The sequence below is a fragment of the Cucurbita maxima genome, unplaced genomic scaffold (genome assembly GCF_002738345.1).
Source record: "Cucurbita maxima cultivar Rimu unplaced genomic scaffold, Cmax_1.0 Cma_Scf00001, whole genome shotgun sequence".
In the NCBI taxonomy this organism is placed as follows: Eukaryota; Viridiplantae; Streptophyta; class Magnoliopsida; order Cucurbitales; family Cucurbitaceae; genus Cucurbita; species Cucurbita maxima.
In genome coordinates, this window is record NW_019272017.1 from 1417586 (window position 1) to 1441146 (window position 23561).

Consider the following 23561-nt stretch of genomic DNA (forward strand, 5'->3'; position numbering starts at 1 on the left):
CTAATTTTTTTTTTTTTTTTTTTTTTGTTAAATATCAATTCTAGTTTTCTAGCACATATAGGTTGTGCCTACTCGAGTCTCTACTTGGATGCGCGGAATTTCTGATCTAGTATATTTTCGCGTAAGTGAATTTTATCTAGTAAAACTGTGGATTTAACATTTTGGATTGTTGTCCCTTGTATAGGTTTGAGGGTACCTGCACTTTACTTGCAGATCAAGTGCTTGCCTTTCTTCTTCCCTTTGTTTGATTGGTAACTAAGAGAAAAGACAAGTAGTGGAAACTCATGGCATCAAGATCCCCCACAAATTTTTTGGACCTGGCTTCTGGAGATTTACTTGATCTTCCTCGTACACCTAGACCCCTACCACGGGTAATGACTGTTCCTGGAATTATTTCAGAAATGGATGACTATGGGAGCAATGACGGAGATTCGGAGTCTTCATCTGTATGCCGTGAGCGCAAAATCATAGTTGCAAATATGTTGCCCTTGCAAGCTAAAAAAGACGGGCAATCTGGCAAATGGTGCTTCAGTTTTGACGAGGATTCAATTTTATTGCAGTTAAAGAATGGGTTTTCACCTGAGATGGAGGTTATATACGTGGGTTCCCTCAAGGTTGAAATCGACGCCAATGAACAGGAAGAGGTTGCTCAGAAGCTTTTTGACAATTTTAATTGTGTACCTACATTTCTACCACATGATCTACAGAAGAAATTTTATCTTGGGTTCTGCAAACAACAGATATGGCCCTTATTCCATTACATGCTACCAATGTGCCCAGAGCACGGTGATCGCTTCGATCGGCTGCTCTGGCAAGCCTATGTTTCTGCAAATAAAATATTTGCTGACAAGGTGATGGAAATCATCAATCCTGAAGAAGATTCTGTTTGGGTTCATGATTACCATTTAATGGTTCTTCCAACATTTTTAAGGAAGCGCTACAATCGAGTTAAACTTGGATTTTTTCTGCATAGCCCGTTTCCGTCATCAGAAATCTATCGAACTTTACCAGTTCGGGATGAGATTCTCCGTGGCCTGCTAAACTGTGATTTAGTTGGTTTTCATACGTTTGATTATGCTCGTCACTTCCTCTCATGCTGCAGCAGAATGTTAGGCCTGGACTATGAATCTAAGCGGGGACATATTGGACTAGATTATTATGGCCGCACGGTATATATCAAAATTCTTCCTGTAGGCATTCACATGGGCCGGCTGGAATCGGTGATGAATCTTCCATCTACATCTGCTAAAGTCAGAGAAGTTCGAGATCAATTCATGGGGAAGAAATTAATTCTTGGTATTGATGACATGGACATTTTTAAGGGCATAAGCCTGAAGCTTCTCGCTGTGGAACAGCTTTTACGGCAACGTCCTGAGTTGCGAGGCAAAATAGTACTGGTTCAAATAGTGAACCCTGCAAGGGGATCAGGTAAAGATGTACATGAAGCTCAGAAGGAAACCTACTTGGCTGCTGAAAGGATCAATGAAGCTTATGGTTCAAATAACTACAAACCTGTAATTCTGATTGATCGCCCTGTTCCACGTTTTGAGAAGACTGCTTATTATGCATTAGCAGAATGCTGCATAGTGAGTGCTGTTAGGGATGGTATGAATTTGGTTCCATACAAGTATATTGTTTGTAGGCAAGGAACTCCTTTTATGGATAAGGCTATGGGCTTACAAGTTGGTTCTCCTCGGACGAGTATGCTTGTAGTGTCCGAGTTTATTGGTTGCTCGCCTTCTTTAAGTGGAGCTATCAGGGTTAACCCTTGGGACATTGATGCTGTCGCGGATGCCTTGGAATTGGCCATTACCATGCCGGAGTCAGAAAAGCAGTTGCGGCATGAGAAACATTATCGATATGTCAGTTCCCATGATATAGGATATTGGTCTCGAAGTTTTATGCTGGATTTAGAGAGAGCATGCCAAGATCACTATAGTAAACGGTGCTGGGGAATTGGCTTGGGTCTGCGTTTTAGAGTTGTTTCTCTTTCTCCTGGGTTTAGGAAGTTAACAATTGATCACATTGTCTCAGCTTACAAGAGAACACATAGAAGGGCGATATTTTTGGATTACGATGGCACTATTATTCCGCAAAGCTCCATAATTAAGACACCGAGCCCAGAAGTTATCTCCGTCTTGACTACGCTTTGCAATGACCCCTGTAACACTGTGTTCATTGTTAGTGGGAGGGGGAGAAGTTCTTTAGGTGAATGGTTTGCCTCTTGTGAGATGTTGGGGATTGCAGCAGAACATGGGTACTTTATAAGGTATTTGCTCAAAATGTTCGATTCATGTTGAACTTTTTAATATTACAAGTTTCTTTGGTTAAATTTCTAAGCTTCTTATTTTTTGTAGGTGGGGTGGAACTTCAGAATGGGAAACCAGTCCAGTGTCTTCTGATCTGGATTGGATTAAAATTGTAGAGCCAGTGATGAGATCATATACAGAAGCAACTGATGGGTCGTGCATAGAACCAAAAGAGAGTGCTTTAGTCTGGCATCATCAAGATGCCGATTCTGACTTCGGATCCTGTCAAGCCAAGGAATTGCTGGACCATCTAGAAAACGTACTTGCCAACGAACCAGCCGTTGTTAAAAGGGGTCAACATATTGTTGAAGTGAAGCCACAGGTATTATTTTTTATTGTCGGGTTCTTCCTTATCTATCTCATCTAATTATCATACCTTCAGTGTAATATATTCTTGAGCTGTTGTTACTCGCAGGGAGTAAGCAAAGGGTTGGTCGCAGAAAAGGTTCTCTCGAGAATGGTAGATAGTGGAAGACCACCTGATTTTGTGATGTGCATCGGAGATGATAGATCAGATGAAGATATGTTCGAGAGCATATCAAGCATTGTCTCTAGTCCTTCACTGCCTTCCGCTCCAGAAATTTTTGCCTGCACTGTTGGGCGAAAGCCAAGCAAGGCGAAGTTCTACCTTGATGATACTTCCGACGTCGTGAAATTGCTGCAAGGCCTTGCCTCTACTTCACGTCCAAGACCTCGGCAACTACCCCAAATGCGTGTTTCCTTTGAAAGTGTGTTTTGAGAGTATTATCCACATCACTCTAGACAGGATTTGGTGGAAGCCGAGCGAGTTGAAGGGTTCGTAGTGGATGATCATTCTCTCAATCCACTCGAAGGCTTGCTTCTTCCAAAGGATCCTTTATCTGGTGCACGGTAAGACCCTTGCTGAATCAGCAGTTGAGGCGGTTTTATAACTTGAAGAGTGATATTTGGTATTTTGGTCAATATCCTCAGCAACTAGAGTTTCCTTTTGTATATAATAACAACAGCATCATTTATAGCTTCTGACGCCCACAAAAATTGTCCTCTCCTCGAGATGTCAATAGTGTTGGGGGGCAGCATTATTAACTTGTATAGGAAGAACTCTTTCTTGGCCGCATTGCATAAAGCCTCTGATTTGATGCTTCTTTCTATAATGATTCTTTTATTGTTGCAGTAGAGCAAATTACAGCTTATTGTTGAAAGCCAAGCCTTACGAGTTGTCTTTATTTGTGTCCATTACAACTTGCTTGCTCAATGCCTTTAGGAAAATGTCTCCGTGGAGATATCATTGGATTATATTTGTATGCAAGATGAAGCTTGCTTGTTGAGAGAGGTGCTTTTCTATTTTTTTATTTTTTTTTTACTTTATGAGCGAAAAAACAAGTTCTAACAATTTCAAATTAACGTATTATTAATATATTTATCATTACTCGTTCAAAAAATGCAAGTTGAATTGTATCATTACTGTATCCATAATTTATCAACACTTATACAAACTTCCATCTAAAACATAACATTATTATTGTTCGGTAAAAATGGAATTCCAAATTTGTAAAATTTGTATGTTTCTAGTTGTAGTAACAAGTCTCGTTTAACTAATCAACATACCATTTGGAATAATTTTTTTTTTTTTTCTTAAACAGCAATAAAAAAATAATTAAAATAGAGATACTATTTTGTTTCCTAGCTAAATCAAGTGCAAATGCTACCGAAACTACGTCGTTTAGTTCCGTAGAAGACTAGACTACCGTCGTCGGAAGGAAGCGCATGATAGACAGAGAAGACTTGTGCCAGATTCATCCACTCAGGATCGGCTGTGATCCAGTTAACCCGCCATACCGGTAACGTTAATAAAAACTTCTCAGAAAAAAAAAAAAAAGGAAAAAGGAAAAAAAAAGGAAAGAATTCTCCGTGCTTGTGTTTTTCGGTTCATTTCATTCCCATTTATTTCTTATATATATATTTATACTTTAATTTTGATGTTCTAAGTTTTTTATCACAGCGTCGAAGAGAGCTTGGCGCATTCATCAGAAGCGGGAAGGAGGAGCCCGACACAAGCTTGAACACATCTTCAGATCCAAACTCTCTCTACTCCCCATCTCAGATCTCTCCAAAACCCGTTGGGATCTCGGATTTCTTATTCACAGCATTCAAAATCGTTGCATAATCTCCACACCTTTGCTCAATTACGCCTTGCTCCATCTATTCATTCCGATCTTCTATCCCTTTCTTGGAGCTTCGACCTGGACTTAATCATGAATCCCTTTTCCTCTGGGACGCGTCTCAGGTAAGCTTGCAACCGCAGTATACTCTTTCACGGATCACTTTTCTACTATTTCAATTCTCATTTGTTCCAGCTGTTGTTTTTTGGACCGTCTTCCGTTTTTCTTTTGGTGTTTTGGAATGGAATTCTTGCGGAACTAGGTAATTCATGACTGAGGAGTTTGAGTATAACACCGTTTTTTATGTATTGACTTGGAATTTTGCTGCTGAAGCTGAGTTTTTCTCTTTTTGGGAATGGTAACGAGTGCTTAGGTTGGGTTTTCCAGCAGCATTTTCATGCTTGTTGGGTTTAATTAGTGGCGTCCAGTCAATAAGTTCGAAGCGGGGTAGATTTAGAGGCGAATACCGAGTCAGTTATTGAAATACGAGGGAAGCTATGCATAATCCGTGAAGCGCGTTCTTTGAATTATCACTCCCAGCAATGTTTTGGATTGTTAGTTCTCGTCGTCCATTTATTAATGGTTATCCGTTGTCGTCATGAGAAGTGCGGCTCTTCTACAACCCCTTCGAAAGTCTTTCTTCTTGTTTGCAATAAAAATGTTTATTACATTTGACGCAAGTGTAAATCCATGCACAATTAGCAATGAGAAATCTTTCGTATAAAAGAGCAACAAGGTGTTCTTCTGATCCAATTCTTAAGTATTTTATCTGGCCTGATTTCCGAATTTCACGAGGAATTTGGTGGATTAGCAGTCTTTTAAGCTTCTGATGTAGTAATCAATTCTGAAACATCTTTAAATTAAAGAAATTTTTATGCGTCTGTATGTTGCATCCTAAGGTTTTAACTGTGCAGTTACTATACACTATGCAGAAAGTGCTACATTTATTTCTTAATATTAAATCTTCCCTTTTTCCCCCAGTTTCTTCATGTTTTTACGTTGAGCTTCACCTATTGGTCTGTGATTAGCAAATGAAGTAAAGTTCGGTTCCTTTAAAAAAAAGCATAATTAGTAAATGGTTGACATATTTGTTGCATTGATATCTTTTATAAGCATCTTTAGCCAAAGACTATCTTTATCATACGGCTGTAACTTGATGCTTTAATACAGGGACATGATTCGGGCCATTCGTGCTTGTAAAACTGCAGCAGAGGAACGTGCGGTAATTCGAAAAGAGTGTGCTGCTATTCGAGCTGCCATTGATGAGAATGATCATGACTACAGGCATCGAAACCTTGCCAAGCTCATGTTCATTCACATGCTTGGTTATCCCACACATTTTGGTCAAATGGAATGCTTGAAGTTGATTGCCTCTGCTGGTTTCCCAGAAAAGAGAATTGGGTATCTTGGCCTCATGTTACTTCTAGATGAAAGACAAGAAGTTCTGATGTTGGTCACCAACTCATTAAAACAGTATCCATTCTTCATCATTTTCACATTAGTAATCCTAAATCTTGATTATTTGTCTTGAAAGTTCATTTTTCAGAGAACTATTCGAGGTATATTATCTGTATGAACATTTAAGGAGAAAGATTTTAAGCTTTTGCATTTTCCTTAACCTTAATTGCTCTCAGAGATCTCAATCACTCAAACCAGTATATCGTAGGACTTGCTCTCTGTGCTTTAGGAAATATTTGTTCCGCTGAAATGGCTCGTGATCTTGCACCAGAAGTTGAAAGACTTCTACAGTTTCGAGACCCAAACATTAGGAAGAAAGTAAGTGTTCTAAGTAGTAATATGCAGTGTTTTAATTAGAATTTTTTCTGATTTAAAGGTCGGGTAATATGTTTAAGTTCCACTTTTCCTGTTTGAGGATAAAAGTTATTTTGTTTTAGTCATCATGTTTGATGAATTTTTGCTAATTTATTGGAATAATATCTTTTAGAAACACAGTTCTTCCATATAGATGAAATAGACTTGATTTGGTTGTAAGAACTTGTTATAGACTGAATCATGTCATGTGGAGTTGTTTTTTGCTCAGACAGTATGACACAATTTTTTTGAGGTGTTCAACTTCAGCTTTGTTAGCAACTGGAGTTGCTGGGAGGCATTTGAGGAGTTTTTCCTCCATCCGTCCTTTTGTGGTAAAAGACGGTTTTTGTTGATGGCTGGGGTGTGTGCTATTTTGTGGAGGCTTTGGGGTGAGAGACAACAGAATCTTCAGAGGGCATGAGAGATCTTTGGTTCCTTGTTAGATTCTCTATTTCTCTTGGGCCTCTATTTCTCGGCTTGACTAGAGTCACTTCTTGTAGTATGGGTCCTTTGTGTGGACTTTTCCTGTTTTTTATGCCTGTATATTCTATCATTTTTCCTTGATGAAAATCATTTTTTTTTTCATTAATATATATATATATATATATATATAATTTACACTACTGCTTCTGTTGTAATTCATATAGTTAACTAAGGATTTTTTTTCCCATTTGTTTTTTATGGATTTTCTCAAATACTAAAAAGGTTCTATTCTTGTAATTTGAGAGCTTCCGATGGTGAGTGCAGGCAGCATTGTGTTCAATTAGGATTATAAGGAAAGTACCAGACCTTGCAGAAAACTTTGTTAACCCTGCTGCCTCCTTACTGAAAGAAAAGCACCACGGGGTTATGATAACTGGAGTTCAACTGTGTACAGAGCTTTGCAAACACAGTTCAGAAGCCCTTGAATATTTTCGTAAGGTATTTTACTGTGCCTTTATTGGTTCACATATTCATGTCTGCATGATTTGTCCATGTCCTCCTGATCTTGGTGATTGACTATGCTGAAACTGCTGGTCTATTTTGTTCTTGCTGGATGTCATCTAGAAATATGAATCTTTTTCAACATGTAGCATTTTACTATTATGTGTATTTCTTTGCACTGTTGGATGTGATGTTGAATTATGTATTGTAGTTCATTTTACTCGGCGTCATTTATGATACACCAGCCTCAGGCAACCAATTCTAATCTCTCTTCCGAACTTTTTAGTTAACCAGCACACAATTTAATTGATTCTATCTGTAAAGAAAAACCCAACTCGTTGATCATGGATATATGGGCTGAATTTCAATACTCAATAAATTCTAACACCAACACTAGTATACCGTTTCTTATGTTCTAATATTTTGAATGTAAGCATTGTTTCTTATCTTTTTTTTAAAAAAAAATATGTAAGCAATAGCTTATGTTCTCAGTGACTCTTGCAGTAGTTTAATTTATATAAAAGGTTTACAATGTTATATTTTTTTTAAGATGAGTTTTTTTTTGGACACAACAATGTTTCATATTAGGTTGAAACAATGGAGCTATGGTCTTGGTCTTTGTTTCTAAAAGAAAATTGTATTTTACCATGATACAGAAGTCAACAGAGGGTGCAGTCAAGACACTGAAGGATTTGGTTAATAGTCCATATGCCCCTGAGTATGATATTGCTGGAATAACGGACCCATTTCTCCACATCCGGTTGCTTAAGTTTTTGCGAGTCTTAGGCCATGAAGATGCAGATGCTAGTGACTACATGAATGATATACTTGCGCAGGTAAATTATAGCCAGTTACAAAGGCGACCCTTATTTTCCTGTCATATTATTTTCAAGCATTTGGCAGGTTATTTCACCGTAGAGAAAAGATATCTCAAATGTATTCTTACTAAAAGACGTAGATCAACTGTCTATTTTAATTTCTTATTCCAACCGCCCCTTGTATTGTGTGAGTAAGCATCAGCCAAAGTTTCTACATTTTATGCACTCAGTAGAGTTGGGCAACATCTTATCAAACTTAGAAAATAAAATACAATAAGAGCGACATAAGAATGACCTGTGGGAGAAAAACTTTGCCTTTTATTTGTAGATTTACAATTTTATTTTGGCATAAATTGTGATGGTGGATCCAATCTTGTTTCTTTGCTAAACATTATTTCACCCAGTTTCTGTTTGCTTTGTCCATATTTTAGCTTCTCTAAGTTATTCTGGTTTGTACTGATATCTGTCCACCACTGATTTGTTTTGACATTTACTTGTAACCTTTCTCCTTCCTGTTTCCTTTCTAAATTTGACGTGTTTTTTCTTAGGTGGCAACAAAAACTGAATCAAACAAAAACGCAGGGAATGCTATTCTATATGAATGTGTTGAAACTATTATGAGTATTGAAGATAGTGGCGGCTTACGTGTGCTTGCTATCAATATCTTGGGCAGATTCTTGTCTAATCGTGATAACAATATCAGGTTCTTTTGATAAAACTTGAGAGCTATTTTATTGTATATTACTTCCATGAGAATACTATTGCATATTGTATATGAAATCGTGTGAAATAATCATTTGGTTCCTTCTGCTTACTAATAGTTCTAGAACTTTTTATTTGTTTGGTGAAAACTTACAAAAGGATGAGTTCCTGTGGAGCTTAATCCAAATATATTTGTCAAAAAGATGAGGTTTTGGTGCCTCACTGTCGACATAACTTATTGAAACGGAGGTTATTGAATAAGGGTGTTTATAATGTTTGGCCACTTGCCTAACTATAGATTGAATGCATTTCTAGAATTCATTTTGTAATTGTTTACCAAGTAGTCTCCAATAATATAAAGCTTCTCATAATTTCTTAGTCACTCAATCAACAAATCAACATCTTGCTCTTGGAATGTTTCTTAGATATGTAGCATTGAACATGCTTATGAAGGCTATCACTGTAGATGGTCAAGCAGTGCAGAGACATCGAGCAACTATCTTGGAATGTGTAAAGGTACTTCGTTATTCTTGTACATTTAGAGCTTTTTTCTTTGTTTTTTTTTTTTTTTTTTTTTATAACTTTTCCATGTTTGTATTATTCTTTCTTTGTTATATCTTCTTTTCCTGGTATGAACTACAAATGAATGTTGCCTTCCAATTTTTCCCATCATTCTCTGACTGCACAGCCCATTGCTCATTCATAAATTCTTAAACTAGCTATAAGTGAAGTGATGGGAGTTTGAGATATTAACCACAGATTCCCACGTGGGGTTTTTTTTTCTTATCTTAAATTTATCTTTTTGAGTATTTGTAAATTTTTTGAGAACGACAATTTATAGCAAATCTTTGGATGAACTGTGCATGGTACTGGAAATAGGCTAATGTCGAAGTCTGGTACAGGTTATGGTTGGGGTAATTCACAGAAAATTTGGATCAACATGTAACTACTTATAGCCTTCATTTGTAGAGAAAATAGTCAATTAGGCATGTTTCAAAACATTTTGAATTTGTTTCATCTCAGGATTCAGATGCTTCAATTCGGAAGAGGGCCCTTGAACTTGTTTACCTTCTAGTGAATGAGAGCAATGTCAAGCCTCTGACCAAAGAGCTTATTGACTACCTGGAAGTTGCTGATCAAGAATTTAAGGGAGATCTTACTGCAAAAATTTGCTCAATTGTTGCAAAGTGAGCTATTTGGTTAATGTTCTTTTTGAATATCAGCTTTTTTCTAGTCATTTTTTTCGGTTAAAAGGTGGAAACAAGTTTACATTCCCTCTTCTCTTGTGACGCCTCTCCTCTCTCCCACCTTCTTGCAAGTCGGCTTTAATAACTTTTCAACGTTGCTGGGCTAGTTTGTGGGGTTGTGGTTGGAAAGGAATAGGTGATGCCTTACAATTTGGCTAATTGGATATTGAAATTTAGGATAGTTTTGTCATTCTTGATTCTTCTGGTGTTCTTGCATACAACAGTTTAATGATTACTCTCCTCCTATATTTCATCTGATTCAAGAGCCTTGTTGTATCTCCTTTGAAGTTGGGTGGAGGCCTCACCTTCCTTTCTTATAATTCATCCTTTATAAAGTTGGAAGTCAGTGGTTTCTTATAATGTTTTAAACGAGCCAATATTTTCTGATTTCATGTGGAAACATCTAGAATTGCATTGGTTAGAGGTCAAAGGTGATAACTTCAAGTTAAACCAAAAAGAAATGAACAGGTTCTTAGTGGATTACGATTCCAAGTTTATTTATTATTATTATTTTTTTATATTTACTCGACTAATTTTCTCGAAGTATGGTATTGTGTTAGTTTTCATTTTCTTACTTATAGAACCATACTTTTTTTTCTTCTTTTTCCATTTGCCTTCCTTTTATAGGAAGTTTTCCATATGTCTTTTGTCTTCGGATCACCTGAGTGTATTAGGATTTAGAAATTAACTTGATTCAACTTACTCTCTTATAGAAAAGAAAGGAATAAAAAAAAAAGATAGCCATCTAGGGACGATTGTTCTAATTAGCAGTTATCCCTGGTGCTTCAGGTACTCCCCAGAGAAAATATGGTACATTGATCAGATGCTGAAGGTTCTCTCTGAGGTATAATTTGAATTTTCATATGTTTATCTTGATTATCTCTGATTTTTCTCTAAGTTAGATATCAATTCAAAGTCTTTTAATTTTCTCTAAGTTGGATGTGTTCATTTTTCTCAATAACAACGTAGTTTTCAATATGCACTGCACAGATTTCTTATTCGTACCACCAATTTTAAATGTTCTCGATGATGTTATATTTGTTGAGTGCCTTGTTTCTTATCATTCGGTGCTGGCTCCTGTTTTAGGTCTTCTCATTTATCTTTATCTTGTTTCATAAATTTTCTCCGTGAATCTGTTCAATTTTGTTGATCCAAAGAGCCGTGACATCCCAAGAACTTGCCATCAAGTTTTACAGCACATTAAGTTTCATAAAGTTTCATATTCCCTCTGATAAAAACTCTGATATTGCTGCATTGCTTAGTAGGCTGGAAATTTTGTAAAAGATGAAGTATGGCATGGCCTTATTGTCGTGATAAGCAATGCATCTGACCTTCATGGGTATACTGTAAGGGCCTTGTACAGAGCATTTCAGATATCTAGCGAACAGGTATTGATCATTCTCTTTTGATAAGTAAACACCAAATTGTTCCCCCCACACTAAGTATACAAGTGGGCATGCCTTATGCCTATGCTGATATGTTAAGCAGGAAAGTCTTGTTCGAGTGACAGTTTGGTGCATTGGAGAATATGGCGACATGTTGGTCAATAATATTGGAATGCTCGATATAGAGGATCCCATAGTTGTAAGCACTTTTCCACGCTCCTTTTTTTTTTTTTTAATTTTATTTTTAATGATGATCCCTTTAAAACAATTATCTTTGTGATTTGGGATTGGATAAGGTTCATATCTTCTTTTTTTATTTATTGTTTCTGTTATATTGATATATAGTGTTCTTGAATTCACCAAATCTTTTTTCTCTGTATCTAAGCCAATCAAATAAATCACCTTATATATCATTTTCTAGTTACAAATACTATCGTTTTCGGCCTTTTTATTTTTTATTTTTTGATATTGTGTGTTTTCTTTTCTGGAAGTTTTTAACCAATATCTAATTCTCTTCACAGGTAACAGAATCTGATGCTGTGGATGTTGCCGAAACTGCTATTAAACGCCATAACTCAGATCTTACCATCAAAGCAATGGCCATGATTGCTTTGCTGAAGCTTTCTTCTCGTTTCCCATCATGTTCAGAGTACGTGATTGCCAGAGGCATCCTCTTTTTTCTGATGTGTAATTCCTTCTTAATGTCTTGTAAATCTATTTATTTCTCCTGCCATTTGGTTAAGACATTTATAATACTCCTTCACAATTCTCAAACTACTCCAAGGTAAATCATCAAATGGCCATAACCCTCCTCTCTTCTTTATATACCATTGAGGCTGAAGGAAAATTGATGTGGGCTTATGCTGAATAAAGTTATAAGAGCTAATCCTCCTCCCATTAACAGCTAACCATGCCAAAATTTTATCCCAGGTGTCAAAATATTTGAAGTTTTGTCAGTATTATAAGACAAGGAGGACTACAATTAGAATACACTAGAGAACGCCATCTATTACTAAGGGTGGCAAGAGAAGTGCAATCATGAAAACTTACGTTTTTACCCCGACATACGAGAAATTTCTCTTCTGACTCTACAAGTTACGAGTTACGTAATTTTATAACAAAATTGACATTAAGCTGGCAATCCATATTTGGTCATGAGGCTTGATGCATCATTTATTTTTCTAGGTAGTTTTACAAATCTATCGTGATATCTTTTGTGATTTTAATTAAAATCTTGTGACTTCTATTTGCAGGAGGATTAACCATTTAATTGTTCAATATAAAGGAAGCCTCGTGCTTGAATTGCAGCAAAGATCCATTGAATTCAATTCCATCATTGCAAGTCATCAGAATATGAGGTATCTATTAGTCTGATGTTTAACTTTTTCCCTTGAAATGAAATGGCTAAATTTCATTAAACGGAAGAATTTAACTTTATGCACCGATATTAGAATTTCGTAACTATTACAAAGCTGATGGGCGCACATTTTCAGGTCTACATTGGTTGAAAGGATGCCAGTTTTGGATGAGGCAACATTCATTGGAAAAAGGGCTGGTTCTATTCCAGCATCTGTATCGTCTTCTAATAGGGCTGCAATTAATCTTCCAAATGGGGTTTCCAAATCTGCTGCTCCTCTCGTTGATTTACTTGATTTAAGTTCTGATGAGGTTCCTGTGCCTAGCTCTTCTGGTAGTGATTTTATTCAGGATCTTCTTGGGCTTGACTTGTCTGCAGCTCCAGAGCAATCTGGTTAGTTTTGAAAGCATTCACGTATATCTATTTCCTGTCTGTTCAGGAAACTTCTTGACTTCTACTTTGCATCAAGCGGCTATTTTATTTTCCTTTATTTGACTTGTTTTTAGGACCTACAGACTACAATTTCGTTTTGTTATAAAAAGTAGGGGATGTAGGGGATATAATTGCCTCATCTGCCAAAAACTTGATACTAAATAATATTCATTGAGTATAGATGAAAACATAAAAAAGATCCAATTGAACCAGAGAATTAAAAGGGGGACGCTTACAGAACTCCTTTGAGCGAGAGTTCCCGCGAGAAAGTAGGCATAACAATAACATCCCATAATTTCTAACATTCTTACCCTCCATTTTGGAACATTCTCTAATTCCTTAAGAACAGCTTCAACAGCATCAGCCAAAAAACTTTAGCTTTCTTTTGAAGAGAAACCATTTAGGCATGAAAGGGAATCTACTAACATTAGGAGGCATAATAAAAGTCTTTGAACAAGTGATTGATATCGGCTGAAGAACTCTTGCAAAGAAAACATCAATTAGGGTGGAGAGAGCAGCTGGCAGTTCTTTTGGTGGATCCCATTGTTTTTTTTAAACAAGAAATGAGAGGCTAATGCTGAAAACATACAAACTCCACAAGGGAGTGATAAAAAAAAAAGTGAAAACAAGAAGATCTCAAAGGAAAGATAAAGAGTATTCAAATTAAAGAAAAGTCAACAAAGAACTCGGAAAGAGAGCACTAGGAGGAGGTCTTCTGATGAGCTTGGACAAAATGATCAGAAGAAGAAAAAATATTACTTCAAAAAATTCGATGATTCTGAATGTGAGATACAGTGTGAAGGAAGCTTGTGATTAATAGCCGCATAGCAATTCAAAAGACCGTTGATCATGAACCAAAAAGTATCCCGTTGTTGGTATTATTACTTCCAACAGAGAGGGGCTAGAGAAACACGAGCTTTCTTAGATAGAGGCTTTGTAACCTAGGGAAAACTCATCCTGATCCAATAAAAGCTGGAAGCTGGACTCAGTAGAAAAAGTCCAAATTCATCTCCCATACTACAGAAGATTCCAACTTGATTTCCCACCCAAATTCTCCTGTTCTTTCGACAGAGGACAAGGAGCTTTATACAAAATTCAACAGCTGCAGCTATGCTCTCCAACTCTAGGTCGTTCAGTCACACACCCAACCATTAAATTCATCGGTGAAAAGCAAGCACAACTACCAGTTTTCAACTCTAGTAGTTTTTTCTTTGTATTATTTTGCATTGCTAACAATATCTCGTCTCCATATATGAAGCAGTGTCAAACTTGCCTGTGATGCCTTAATTTTAAATATTTAATGAATATTCCTATCATTCGAAAGATGTATTTCTAGTTATGAAATACTCCACGTGTTTATTACTAATGTGTTTACTACTATTGTGTCAGGGAGAACTTTTATTTTGAATGTCCTAAAATTAGTCAATATTTTCTTTATGAACGGACTGATTGTTAACCCATTATTTGTTGTTTGGAATATTTTAATATTTGCAGGAAGTAATCCAGCTCCAAAAAGTGGAACTGATGTTCTATTGGATCTTTTGTCCATTGGAACAACCCCACCTGCACAGAGTAGTGCATTTCCAGCAGACATATTATCCAATCAAGAAAAATCGCCCACTTCTCAATTGGATGGACTTTCTTCTCTTTCTCTTCTTCCAGCAAGCAAAGCTTCCGCTCCTGTATCTTCTTCTACAATTGATTTGTTGGGTGGATTGGCCCCTAACGTGGCAAGTTCAGGTGGTAAACTCGTCAATGGTACTTCGAATCCCTTTGGTTGGTATGAATTTTGTCGAGATTTTGATAGCTTTCCGTTTTTTGTCCAGATGAGAATGGTTCAGTTTATCCATCTATAGTTGCATACGAGAGTGGATCTCTGAGAATAACTTTTGACTTCTCTAAGGCAGCTGGGAGCCCACAAACGACATTGATCCATGCCACATTTAAAAATTTATCTCCAAATGTCTATTCAAATTTCATTTTCCAGGCAGCAGTTCCGAAGGTAAAAAGTGATATCGAGTGACTAATCTAATTCACCATGCAGTTACTTTAGTAGTTAATTATTAAGGTATTTCATTACTATTTTGTTTTTCGGAAGATGAAGTGCTTCGAACGGCATGTCATCTGTTCTCTATTTTTCCAATAAAAATTAAAATGTTGGGTAAAAATTAAAATCTAAAGCAAAATTTTGAAATCTATATGTTTTCTGAGCTTTTGAATTTTGGATTTCAAAATGTAGAAAACACCAAGAAAAGATGGTTAGCAGAAAATAAAGAACAAAATGTTGCCATGAAATTGGCTCTACGTATTTTTTTACTCCCTTCTTTCAGTTTTAAATTTTTACTTCACCTTATGTTGTAGAAATTCGCCCGATATGTCTCTTCAATTATATGTTATAGGGATGTCTAGCTATGATATTTTTCCCCTTTTTGTGACTGTCCTGTCCATATGTGCTTCTTGTTGTTGTCACGTCCAGATGCATGAATTAGAGTATTCAAATTAGTAGGGTTGTGCGAAGTTTATCATGGCTTAATCGGCTTACCTGATAGCTTCTTTAGTTTAATTTTTTTTTTTTAACAAATAGTTCTGACATTTGTTTGTGATTTCAAACAGTTTCTTCAACTGCATTTAGATCCAGCGAGTGGTAGTACTCTGCCTGGAAGTGGTAATGGGTCTATCACACAAAAGTTGAAAGTGACTAATAGCCAATATGGAAAGGTATCATTCTTTTGCAACCTCGAAATTCAGTTCTGAATCTTTAAGAATTTGTAGTGCTGCATTGCTGTTGAATGATTTTCTCTGCGTCTGTTTTATTTATTTTATTCCAAAAATCTTTCGTATAACTTTTTCGTTTGTTTATTTTTTGTGGGGAGGCTGATCAATATAAAAAATTCAACTTAGTACTTATTTATTTAGGATATAAAAAAACTGTGGCATAGATATGATTGCGTTTTATTCGAATAACCATAGGATATTTGTAGGCATCTATCAATTTCTTACCAAAAAAAAATTGATGCTTTCTCTCGCTTCCCCTCTCAGAATAAATCTCTATACTGAATAATTTAGAATATTCTTATATTCAGAAACATCTTGTGATGCGCCTAAGGATAGCGTACAAGGTGGATGACAAAGATATTTTGGAGGAGGCTCAAGTCAATAATTTCCCTCGTAACTTGTGATGTTGAACGGCTCAGAAAGTGTAAAAATGGTGATAAATTGGCCCTTATTCAGTTTTCATTCTGTTTTCGTATCTTATTTTTCAATTCATCAACCAGAACGGTTTGATTTGCAGCGCATTGATGGCTGATTTTGCTCGCCTGGGATTTCTATAAAGCCAAAGACATCACTCTGGACCTCCATCACCCTTGTTTCCGATTCTCTCTTCATACATAGTGGTTTTGTACATTATTTATTTCAAGTTATTGTACGGGGATTTTGGTTATAAAATTTTTGTCTTCCATGAATAGGTGGGGGAGCTCCAGTGTTACATTTAAGGATTGGAGGTACTGTTCTTGCCACTTGTTTTGTTTTTTATTTTATTAGTTTTTTCTGTCTAGCATTATCTTTTCCAACCACAGTCACCAAGGTAAATGAACAAGCCAAAACATTAAAAGGAAGGGAATTCAATTCGATTTGTTTAGCTCTCTTCTTTTCTTATTGAAAGATAAGCTCATAACATTTTCATTTCCATGGTCGACTCTGTAAGCTTCTAGGCAATATTGGTGAGGGATTGTAATGTAATGTAATTCTCGAGTTGAAAGAGCTCTCAAGTTTGTGACCCTTTTTCTCCTCTTCTTTTCCCCCTTAGTTCTTCAATATCCTTTATGCTCAAAAGTGTTGTCTTTGTTTCGAATTCCTAGTTCATTAATTTAGAAATATCTCTGCACCAACTTTGTTTGTTTGGTAGAATAGCACAATCACGGGATCATTTATGATCAAATTCTCCACGGAGCTACACCTCGATTCTCCCGTCCTGTGCATTTATATTTCAAGTAGCAGGTGAAATCTTGATCTTGAATCCACCAACAGCTGTGGGATTGAATATATCTGTACTTTTTTAAAGAAAAAGTTATTAATTAATTTGAAGGTTTGGTTGTCTGGCTTCTTTCTCTTCTCTATTATTTTTGTGCCTTTCAATAATAAATGAAAAGGTCTGTCTATACCTGTTTATCTAAATCCTTTTCTTGTTCGATTCCGTCGTCTGTCGTGTATGTTACACATGACACTATATGCATTCAGATCCAGAAATGGAACAATGCATGAATAAATTTGTACAAACTGGAGAAACCGATGCCCTCAATGGGTTAAGAATTAGTGGAACTTACTGAAAGAATAAGCATACAGATACATCAACGGTGAAGCAATTGCACCAAATATGGCATTTTTCATATTACGGAGGCCTTGTTGGCTCAAACGCATTTAGTTAAAGGGAAGTTCACGGGCCAGTGGCATTCAAAGCAACAAAGAGCAATCAATAGAAAGAAATTGCTATTAATTAGTATAACCATATGATAAAGGCAGGCAGGCCAGGCAGGCCTCGAAGATTCGTTTTTATTATCATTGTCCAAAGAACAAGGCCGTTGATATCTGATGCAGAAAGTACAGAACACAATGAGGACCTCAAAACTGAAGAGTACCTTGAGATTACCAGTCCCTGACACGACCCCAGAACCTTAATTAGCTCGCAGCACATGGGTGTCTGCGCCACTTGGCTGTCGACCCTTCTTGGACCATAACCAGATCTTCGAAACAGAAAAGCTTTCATTTTTACTTCCAATCTTAATCTTCTTCCCTTCCGCATTATCATCATCAACTGAGCAATTCCCAGTATGTGAATCTCTTAGATTGCTCGTACTTAAAGCCACTTGCAATTCTGAATCAGCTACAATATACTGATAAGATCCCATTGAATAGCATCTTCTTGCACCCAAGCTGCTGCTACTGCTGGTTTCTCCTTCTCCTTTCTCCAAGCCTCTCACTCCTCCATTACTATTCAAGTTCCTAAACTTCCCAAGTCTGATTGAAAACACCCTCTTTTCACCATTAATGTCACTCTCTGGAGCTTTTTGAGCTGTAGGGATACTAATTCTTCTTCCATCCTCTGTAGATTCCTCTGTTTCTTCTGAATCTTCAAAACCATATACAGGGTTTTCAATGGCAAGTCCAGGTGAGTAAAGGGTCCCTCTACAAAGAGGGCACGTTGAGTTAGAAAGCAACCATGTGTCTATACAATCTATGTGAAAAGCATGACTGCAAGTAGGGAGCAATCTTAGCTTGTCTAGTTCTGAAAATTCACAAAGACATACAGCACAATCAAATGGCTCTTTTAATCCCACTATCTCTTTGTAAAGGAACACAGGGAGGGCATCTATGAAGGCTTGATCTAAACCCGAATCATGAAGATGGAAGAGCTGCTGTAGCTGTCTTTGGAAGGCAGATGAATCAGACATTTCCAGAAACCTATTACTATTGGATTCAGGAATTGATGATGGTGAAGATCTTTGCTTCACAAGTAATCTCACAAGCAAGTGAAGAAGACCAGAGATGAAAAAGAGAAGAGCTAGAATAACTATGACTAGAAGAACAGCAGGGCTTATCTTACTGCTAGAGGAACTGGGAGGAGCTGATTGTTTATGGTAGTCGCTGTTATATGCCAATGAAGAAGAAGGTTGCAGAGGGGCAATGGAAGGACTAACCAGAATGTCCCTGGTTTGAGGATGAACAACAAATGACATTTTAAAATGCCAACATAATTAGCTCCCCACAACTATTTGAAAGCTTCCTAATATCAGTCGTCTTCCTCCTCGTTTTCCTCGAAACCAAAGCATCTCTTGCATTGAGGCTAACAAGGAATTGGCACACGTTACATATTGCACAGACAAGAAACCCAATTCATGTGTAAAAATTTGAAGGGAAAAAAGGGGGAAAGCAAGAACAATCAAAACCCTGAACTGAAATTGCAGTGAAAAATGAAAATGCTAGTCTATAAACAGAAATTTCTCACTACCCAGAACGCCTAAGCTTCAATTCATTATCAAATCAAACCCAGAAACTTGAAATTCCAAAGATTAAGAGCTCTCGCAAGGTTTTGATTGCAATTTACCTACCTGGGTCATCGGGAAATCGACTAGAAATGAATCTGGCACTGCATTTGCCATACGATTCTGAGAGTTTCGACACCTAAGAGGTTGCTTCAGTTCAAGAGGACCACAACCTTCGAGGGTTTTAAATGCTGATGCTGATATACTTGAAATGGCTGGTGTCGTAAGCGATTTTGTGGTGGCTCAAGGCCAAAACATTCGCACAACGACATGGGAACTGGAAAAGTGAAGAGGGAAGAAATGGGTCATTGAGGAAAGAGAAGCTGATTGCTGATTGCTGATTGAAGCCCTTGAATTGGTTTAACCTCGATGGAACGGCCCAATTTGGCGCAGAAATCAAGTGCTTTGCTTCAGGCCCCCAGCCCCAGATGTGAAAAATGTTAGCAGCTACGAGGCGGAGGAACGATGGGTCGGTGTTTAGTCGCCCGTTTGGGACATTGCATTGGGTATCCACCGACGTGGATTAAAATTGGATTCTGCTCCCGTTTGGAATAGGAATTGGGCGAGACTGGGAATATAATTAAATCGGTCCAAACAAGGTCGGTTGTGAACGATTTTGAACATTTTTTTTCCCTTTTTTTGGGTCAAATTATTTGAATTTTATATTTGATAATACACTTAAACATTTTGATTTGGATTTGTAATTTTTTTAAAAAAATTAATAGGTCATATATTTATCATTATGTCAAAGGAGAGTTCCAACCTCAACCCTTTGAGCCATGATCGACTTCTTGAGGCAATTCTTCTCGGGATATAAGTCACTAATCTAATCTAAGAGTAGCTCAACTCGAGAAAAATAATTTCTAGAGAATGGATTAGCGAATGAGATATAACATGGTTCAACACCTGATAGCTTCAACATTTTTCTACATCCCGTGCATATGACCACGTAACCTAATAATTTTAAAGTGTTTCGAAAAGTAGAGACTATCTCTACAAACTAACACGTCTTTTTAGAATATTTTATTCTTACTCACATGCTTACTAGAATATTCCTAGAACGTCACTCAATATAAAATTGTTTCAAACAAAACATCCTTAATTTTGGAGTTATTATGATTGTGTGGTAATTCAAGGATCAATCGTGTCAATAAAAAAACAAACAAACTTAGAGATAAAGTGGTCATGAATGATCGAGAATTTATTTTTCATTCTTACAAATTGACATGAAATTGAAGCATCCATATTACTAAATTTTAAACAAATTTAAGCTAGAAGATCCCCGAAGAAATTAACAAAATTCACCCAATTATCTACTATCAACCAGTTATTCACGAAAATTATGTTGGTATGAAATATAAAATAAAATAGAAAATTGAACGAAAATTGAATTTATCTTAATGAGCTACTTGGAGAAGAAGGCATTGGTAGTAGATATAGTGTCATGGGATATCTACACATACATACATACATACATACATACATCATCCCATACTACATATATATGTGTATGTATGTATGCATGCATGTCATAGGAAGGTCATGGCAAAAATGCTAATTAAATCTTTTTTTTTTCTTTTTTCTGGATACAAGATTTCAAGAAAATAAAAAAATAAAATAAAAAATCAATATTTAGAAAGTAAAGGGTCATAAATGTTGGTAAGTGCTTGCAAAACATCCACTTGAGATCTCAGTTGCATTATATAGTCCGCCGTCTGTAAGAACAGACGGTCCGCCTTCAGCCCCCGCCCGCCGGGGATCAGGCGCTGCAGCCTCCTCATCCTCCTCTCCACAGCGCCGCCGTGCCGGATGCCGTGCCGGACGCCGCGCCTTCCCCTCCTCTGCCACTTCACCTTCCCAATTCCTTTGCTCTCCTTACACCAAACCCAATAATACTCCATTTTTTTGGAATATGAAGGAAGGCTTTGTTTATGTGCTGAATTTGATGTATATATATATATATATATAGTGAATTAATAATAATAATAATAATAATAATAATAATAATAAAGAGGCTGAGTTATTTTGTCGTTATGTAAGAATGGGTGGGGCCAAGGACGGTTGGCTTTGACGACCCACACACGTGTCTGACAGCTAGGTTCGGGTGCCCACGCCAACGCCAGCCACTTCTTGCTCTGTTATTCTTCTGTCCGTCCTAGTAGTCCCCGAATCTCTGGATTCCCACACGTGTCCGGGTACGATCATCTGAATCCAACGCCCCACATTCCACATCGTATTCATTTCTATATTAATTGCTTATTTATGGATCCAGGCGAAAATTCAACCAGGGCCCCACGTTCCTGTTGAAGAAGTTGTTGGAAGCACATGTCTGGGCCGGGCCGGACCTGAACCAAGTTTTATCTTCCAGCCAGGTTTATTGTTGGATCAAATCGTTGGGCCATGGCCCACTCCACTACTTCCCAACTTCCTCTCTCTTTCTCTCTCTTGCTTCTCCACCGTTGGATCTTCTCATTCTATCATGGGTCCCATCTTCTTTTTCTTTTTTTAATTTTTAATATCATATTTAGTGGTCAAAAACAAGATTCAATTAGATGGATCTCAATATAATATTCTATTTTCCAATCTGGTTAATAATTTATTATTACTAAATAAAATAAATGAGATTCGTCCCTTTTTGTACCTGTTCTAGAGGGAGAGAACCTATCGTTGTCTTCGTTGTAATATTAAAGTTCTCTAAAAATAAAAATAGTTCGAAATTAATACGAGAGTATTTAATTTTGATTTTGAGTGGACCCATTACTTTGTATGCGTACGTCAAAAGTCATAAAGTTACTAATAAGTCTCCTCACTTGTAAAGTCTAGTGAAGATACAAATATTTAATATATAATGTTCAGTTGAGTTGTGGCTATAAATGTCTACGGTTAAATATATTGTAGAGATTTATGAATTAAGTAAGCACACTATTTGATAACCTAATTACTTTAATTGTAAAGCCTTTGCGTATGATTTAAATAAAGATTTGGAATCTAGATTCAACACCTAAAATATAGACGATATAAATGCTATCATAGCGGTACCTTTCTCAGTAAAATGAGATTCAGAGATGAACCAAGGTAGAAGTTAATGGGCATATGACACTCGAGTAAAAGATGAGTATATGAATAGAACCAAGACCACATTCGAATGAGAGTGATCATGAGAATATGATGACTAAGAAATAATTGAAAATTACAACTTATACTAGCAATATGTATTTTCATTTTTCGTGGTTCAAATCTTGGACATGAAACATTACAGAAATAACGTGTTATGGTTTGATTGAGATCGTGTCTAATATGATAAAATAATAGAGGGGACATAATCAGATGGTTTCTTCTCATTAAATGCATAGATCATATAAAAAATTATAATATATAGTTTTGATTTGTATGTATGAAAAAGAGAAAAGGTTGCATCAACCCATGTTCCCATGTCCTCATTTGGCAATCAAACATTCTAATGATTTAATATAATTTATTTGAAATATAATAATTATAAGTCACATCCTCAACTTATCTAATTAATTATTAATTATTTCAAATCAATCCATTTATGTGAGATTCAATTCATAGATTCTCTATCTTCTCCAAACATTTTGGTCCTCTTCTATGATTCAACCCTTTATTTATATTAATTATTTTAAGAAAATTGAATTTAAAATTCTTCATTTTTTAAAAAAATTAACTTTTATTAATTAGTTTCTAATAATTTTTTTCTTTTAATTTAAAAAATGTAGCTTAGAATTCAAACATATTAAAAGAAAAAAAAAAAGAAAAAGAGTATATATCCATTGTCGGTTGATGGGAAAGCTATGAAAATGTAAACTGATGACCAAAAATAATAATGGGTTACATGAATGATATAAAGGGATAGATGAGAGGAACATATTGGAAGGACAAGGAAAAGCCAACGCATGTGAGCTGATGATAAACACATTCAAACATTTGAGTTCGCTTTGATCTAAGTCATCCAATTTTTTTGAATACGAGTGTGTGTGGTTTAGGGTGGTTAATGTGGTGGGAGCTGAATGCACATGGTTGCACATGAGCACACAAATTGGCATTCAAAATATAAGATACTCTCATGGCTTCAACCATGGGGCTCATACTCTCTTCCCTTACTGCTTTTCTTTCAATATTTTAAGAGAGATATCTTATATTTTCACGCTTTTAGTATAGGATACGTAGAGACATAGAGAGAGGGTCTCAATTCTGTCATAATATGAAACTAAACGATGCTATGAATTTTCTAGTATTAAGACGATGATGGAAGGGTCTTTGAATGCTACGCGTTTACTATTATAGTCGAGGACTTTGAAAGAAAGAAAACTAATGGTAGAGGTCTATTCAAATTGTGTGCATTTTCAAATTCAATTAAATTGGTGTGTGCCTT

At 36.4% G+C, this 23561-nt stretch overlaps 3 protein-coding genes across 4 annotated transcripts in view; 2 read left to right on the forward strand and 1 right to left on the reverse strand.

Annotated features, from left to right (window-relative positions):
- Positions 1-3507, forward strand: part of LOC111485314 (probable alpha,alpha-trehalose-phosphate synthase [UDP-forming] 9) — a 5479-nt gene extending 1972 nt beyond the window's left edge. Inside the window, exons 2-4 of the mRNA XM_023132147.1 lie at positions 185-2269; positions 2358-2631; positions 2725-3507. Coding sequence (XP_022987915.1) covers positions 285-2269; positions 2358-2631; positions 2725-3048 — 2583 coding nt within the window. The 5' untranslated portion in view covers positions 185-284 and the 3' untranslated portion in view covers positions 3049-3507. The remainder of the gene's footprint in view (positions 1-184; positions 2270-2357; positions 2632-2724) is intronic.
- Positions 3508-4264: 757 nt separating this feature from the next.
- Positions 4265-16908, forward strand: LOC111477930 (AP-1 complex subunit gamma-2-like). The gene is made up of 19 exons (XM_023121942.1): positions 4265-4575; positions 5621-5923; positions 6085-6226; positions 7010-7183; positions 7843-8022; positions 8553-8707; positions 9132-9222; positions 9730-9893; positions 10743-10797; positions 11219-11341; positions 11442-11537; positions 11860-11987; positions 12592-12696; positions 12832-13088; positions 14622-14867; positions 14954-15129; positions 15741-15845; positions 16211-16335; positions 16420-16908. The coding sequence occupies exons 1-18, from the start codon at positions 4544-4546 to the stop codon at positions 16304-16306; spliced, it is 2628 nt and encodes an 875-aa protein (XP_022977710.1). The 5' UTR covers positions 4265-4543; the 3' UTR covers positions 16307-16335; positions 16420-16908.
- Positions 16909-17408: 500 nt separating this feature from the next.
- On the reverse strand, positions 17409-19703 carry LOC111486314 (RING-H2 finger protein ATL46-like). 2 transcript variants are annotated; one of them, XM_023133395.1, is made up of 2 exons: positions 19235-19703; positions 17409-18969 (listed from the first exon to the last, which is right to left on the reverse strand). In XM_023133395.1, the coding sequence occupies exon 2, from the start codon at positions 18860-18862 to the stop codon at positions 17801-17803; it is 1062 nt and encodes a 353-aa protein (XP_022989163.1). In that variant the 5' UTR covers positions 18863-18969; positions 19235-19703; the 3' UTR covers positions 17409-17800. The 2 variants fall into 2 exon arrangements, with proteins under 2 accessions (XP_022989163.1, XP_022989171.1); XM_023133403.1 differs by having other exon boundaries at positions 19231-19703.
- Between the last annotated feature and the right edge of the window lie 3858 nt (positions 19704-23561).

What these genes read in the sequence shown, in the direction of transcription:
- LOC111477930 (XM_023121942.1), top strand. Translation starts at nt 4,544, where the DNA reads ATGAATCCCTTTTCCTCTGGGACGCGTCTCAG. An exon ending in CCCTTGAATATTTTCGTAAG is followed by an intron (nt 7,184 to 7,842) that starts GTATTTTACTGT and finishes ACCATGATACAG; the next exon opens with AAGTCAACAGAGGGTGCAGT. An exon ending in ATATAGAGGATCCCATAGTT is followed by an intron (nt 11,538 to 11,859) that starts GTAAGCACTTTT and finishes TTCTCTTCACAG; the next exon opens with GTAACAGAATCTGATGCTGT.
- LOC111486314 (XM_023133395.1), bottom strand. Translation starts at nt 18,862, where the DNA reads ATGTCATTTGTTGTTCATCCTCAAACCAGGGACATTCTGGTTAGTCCT.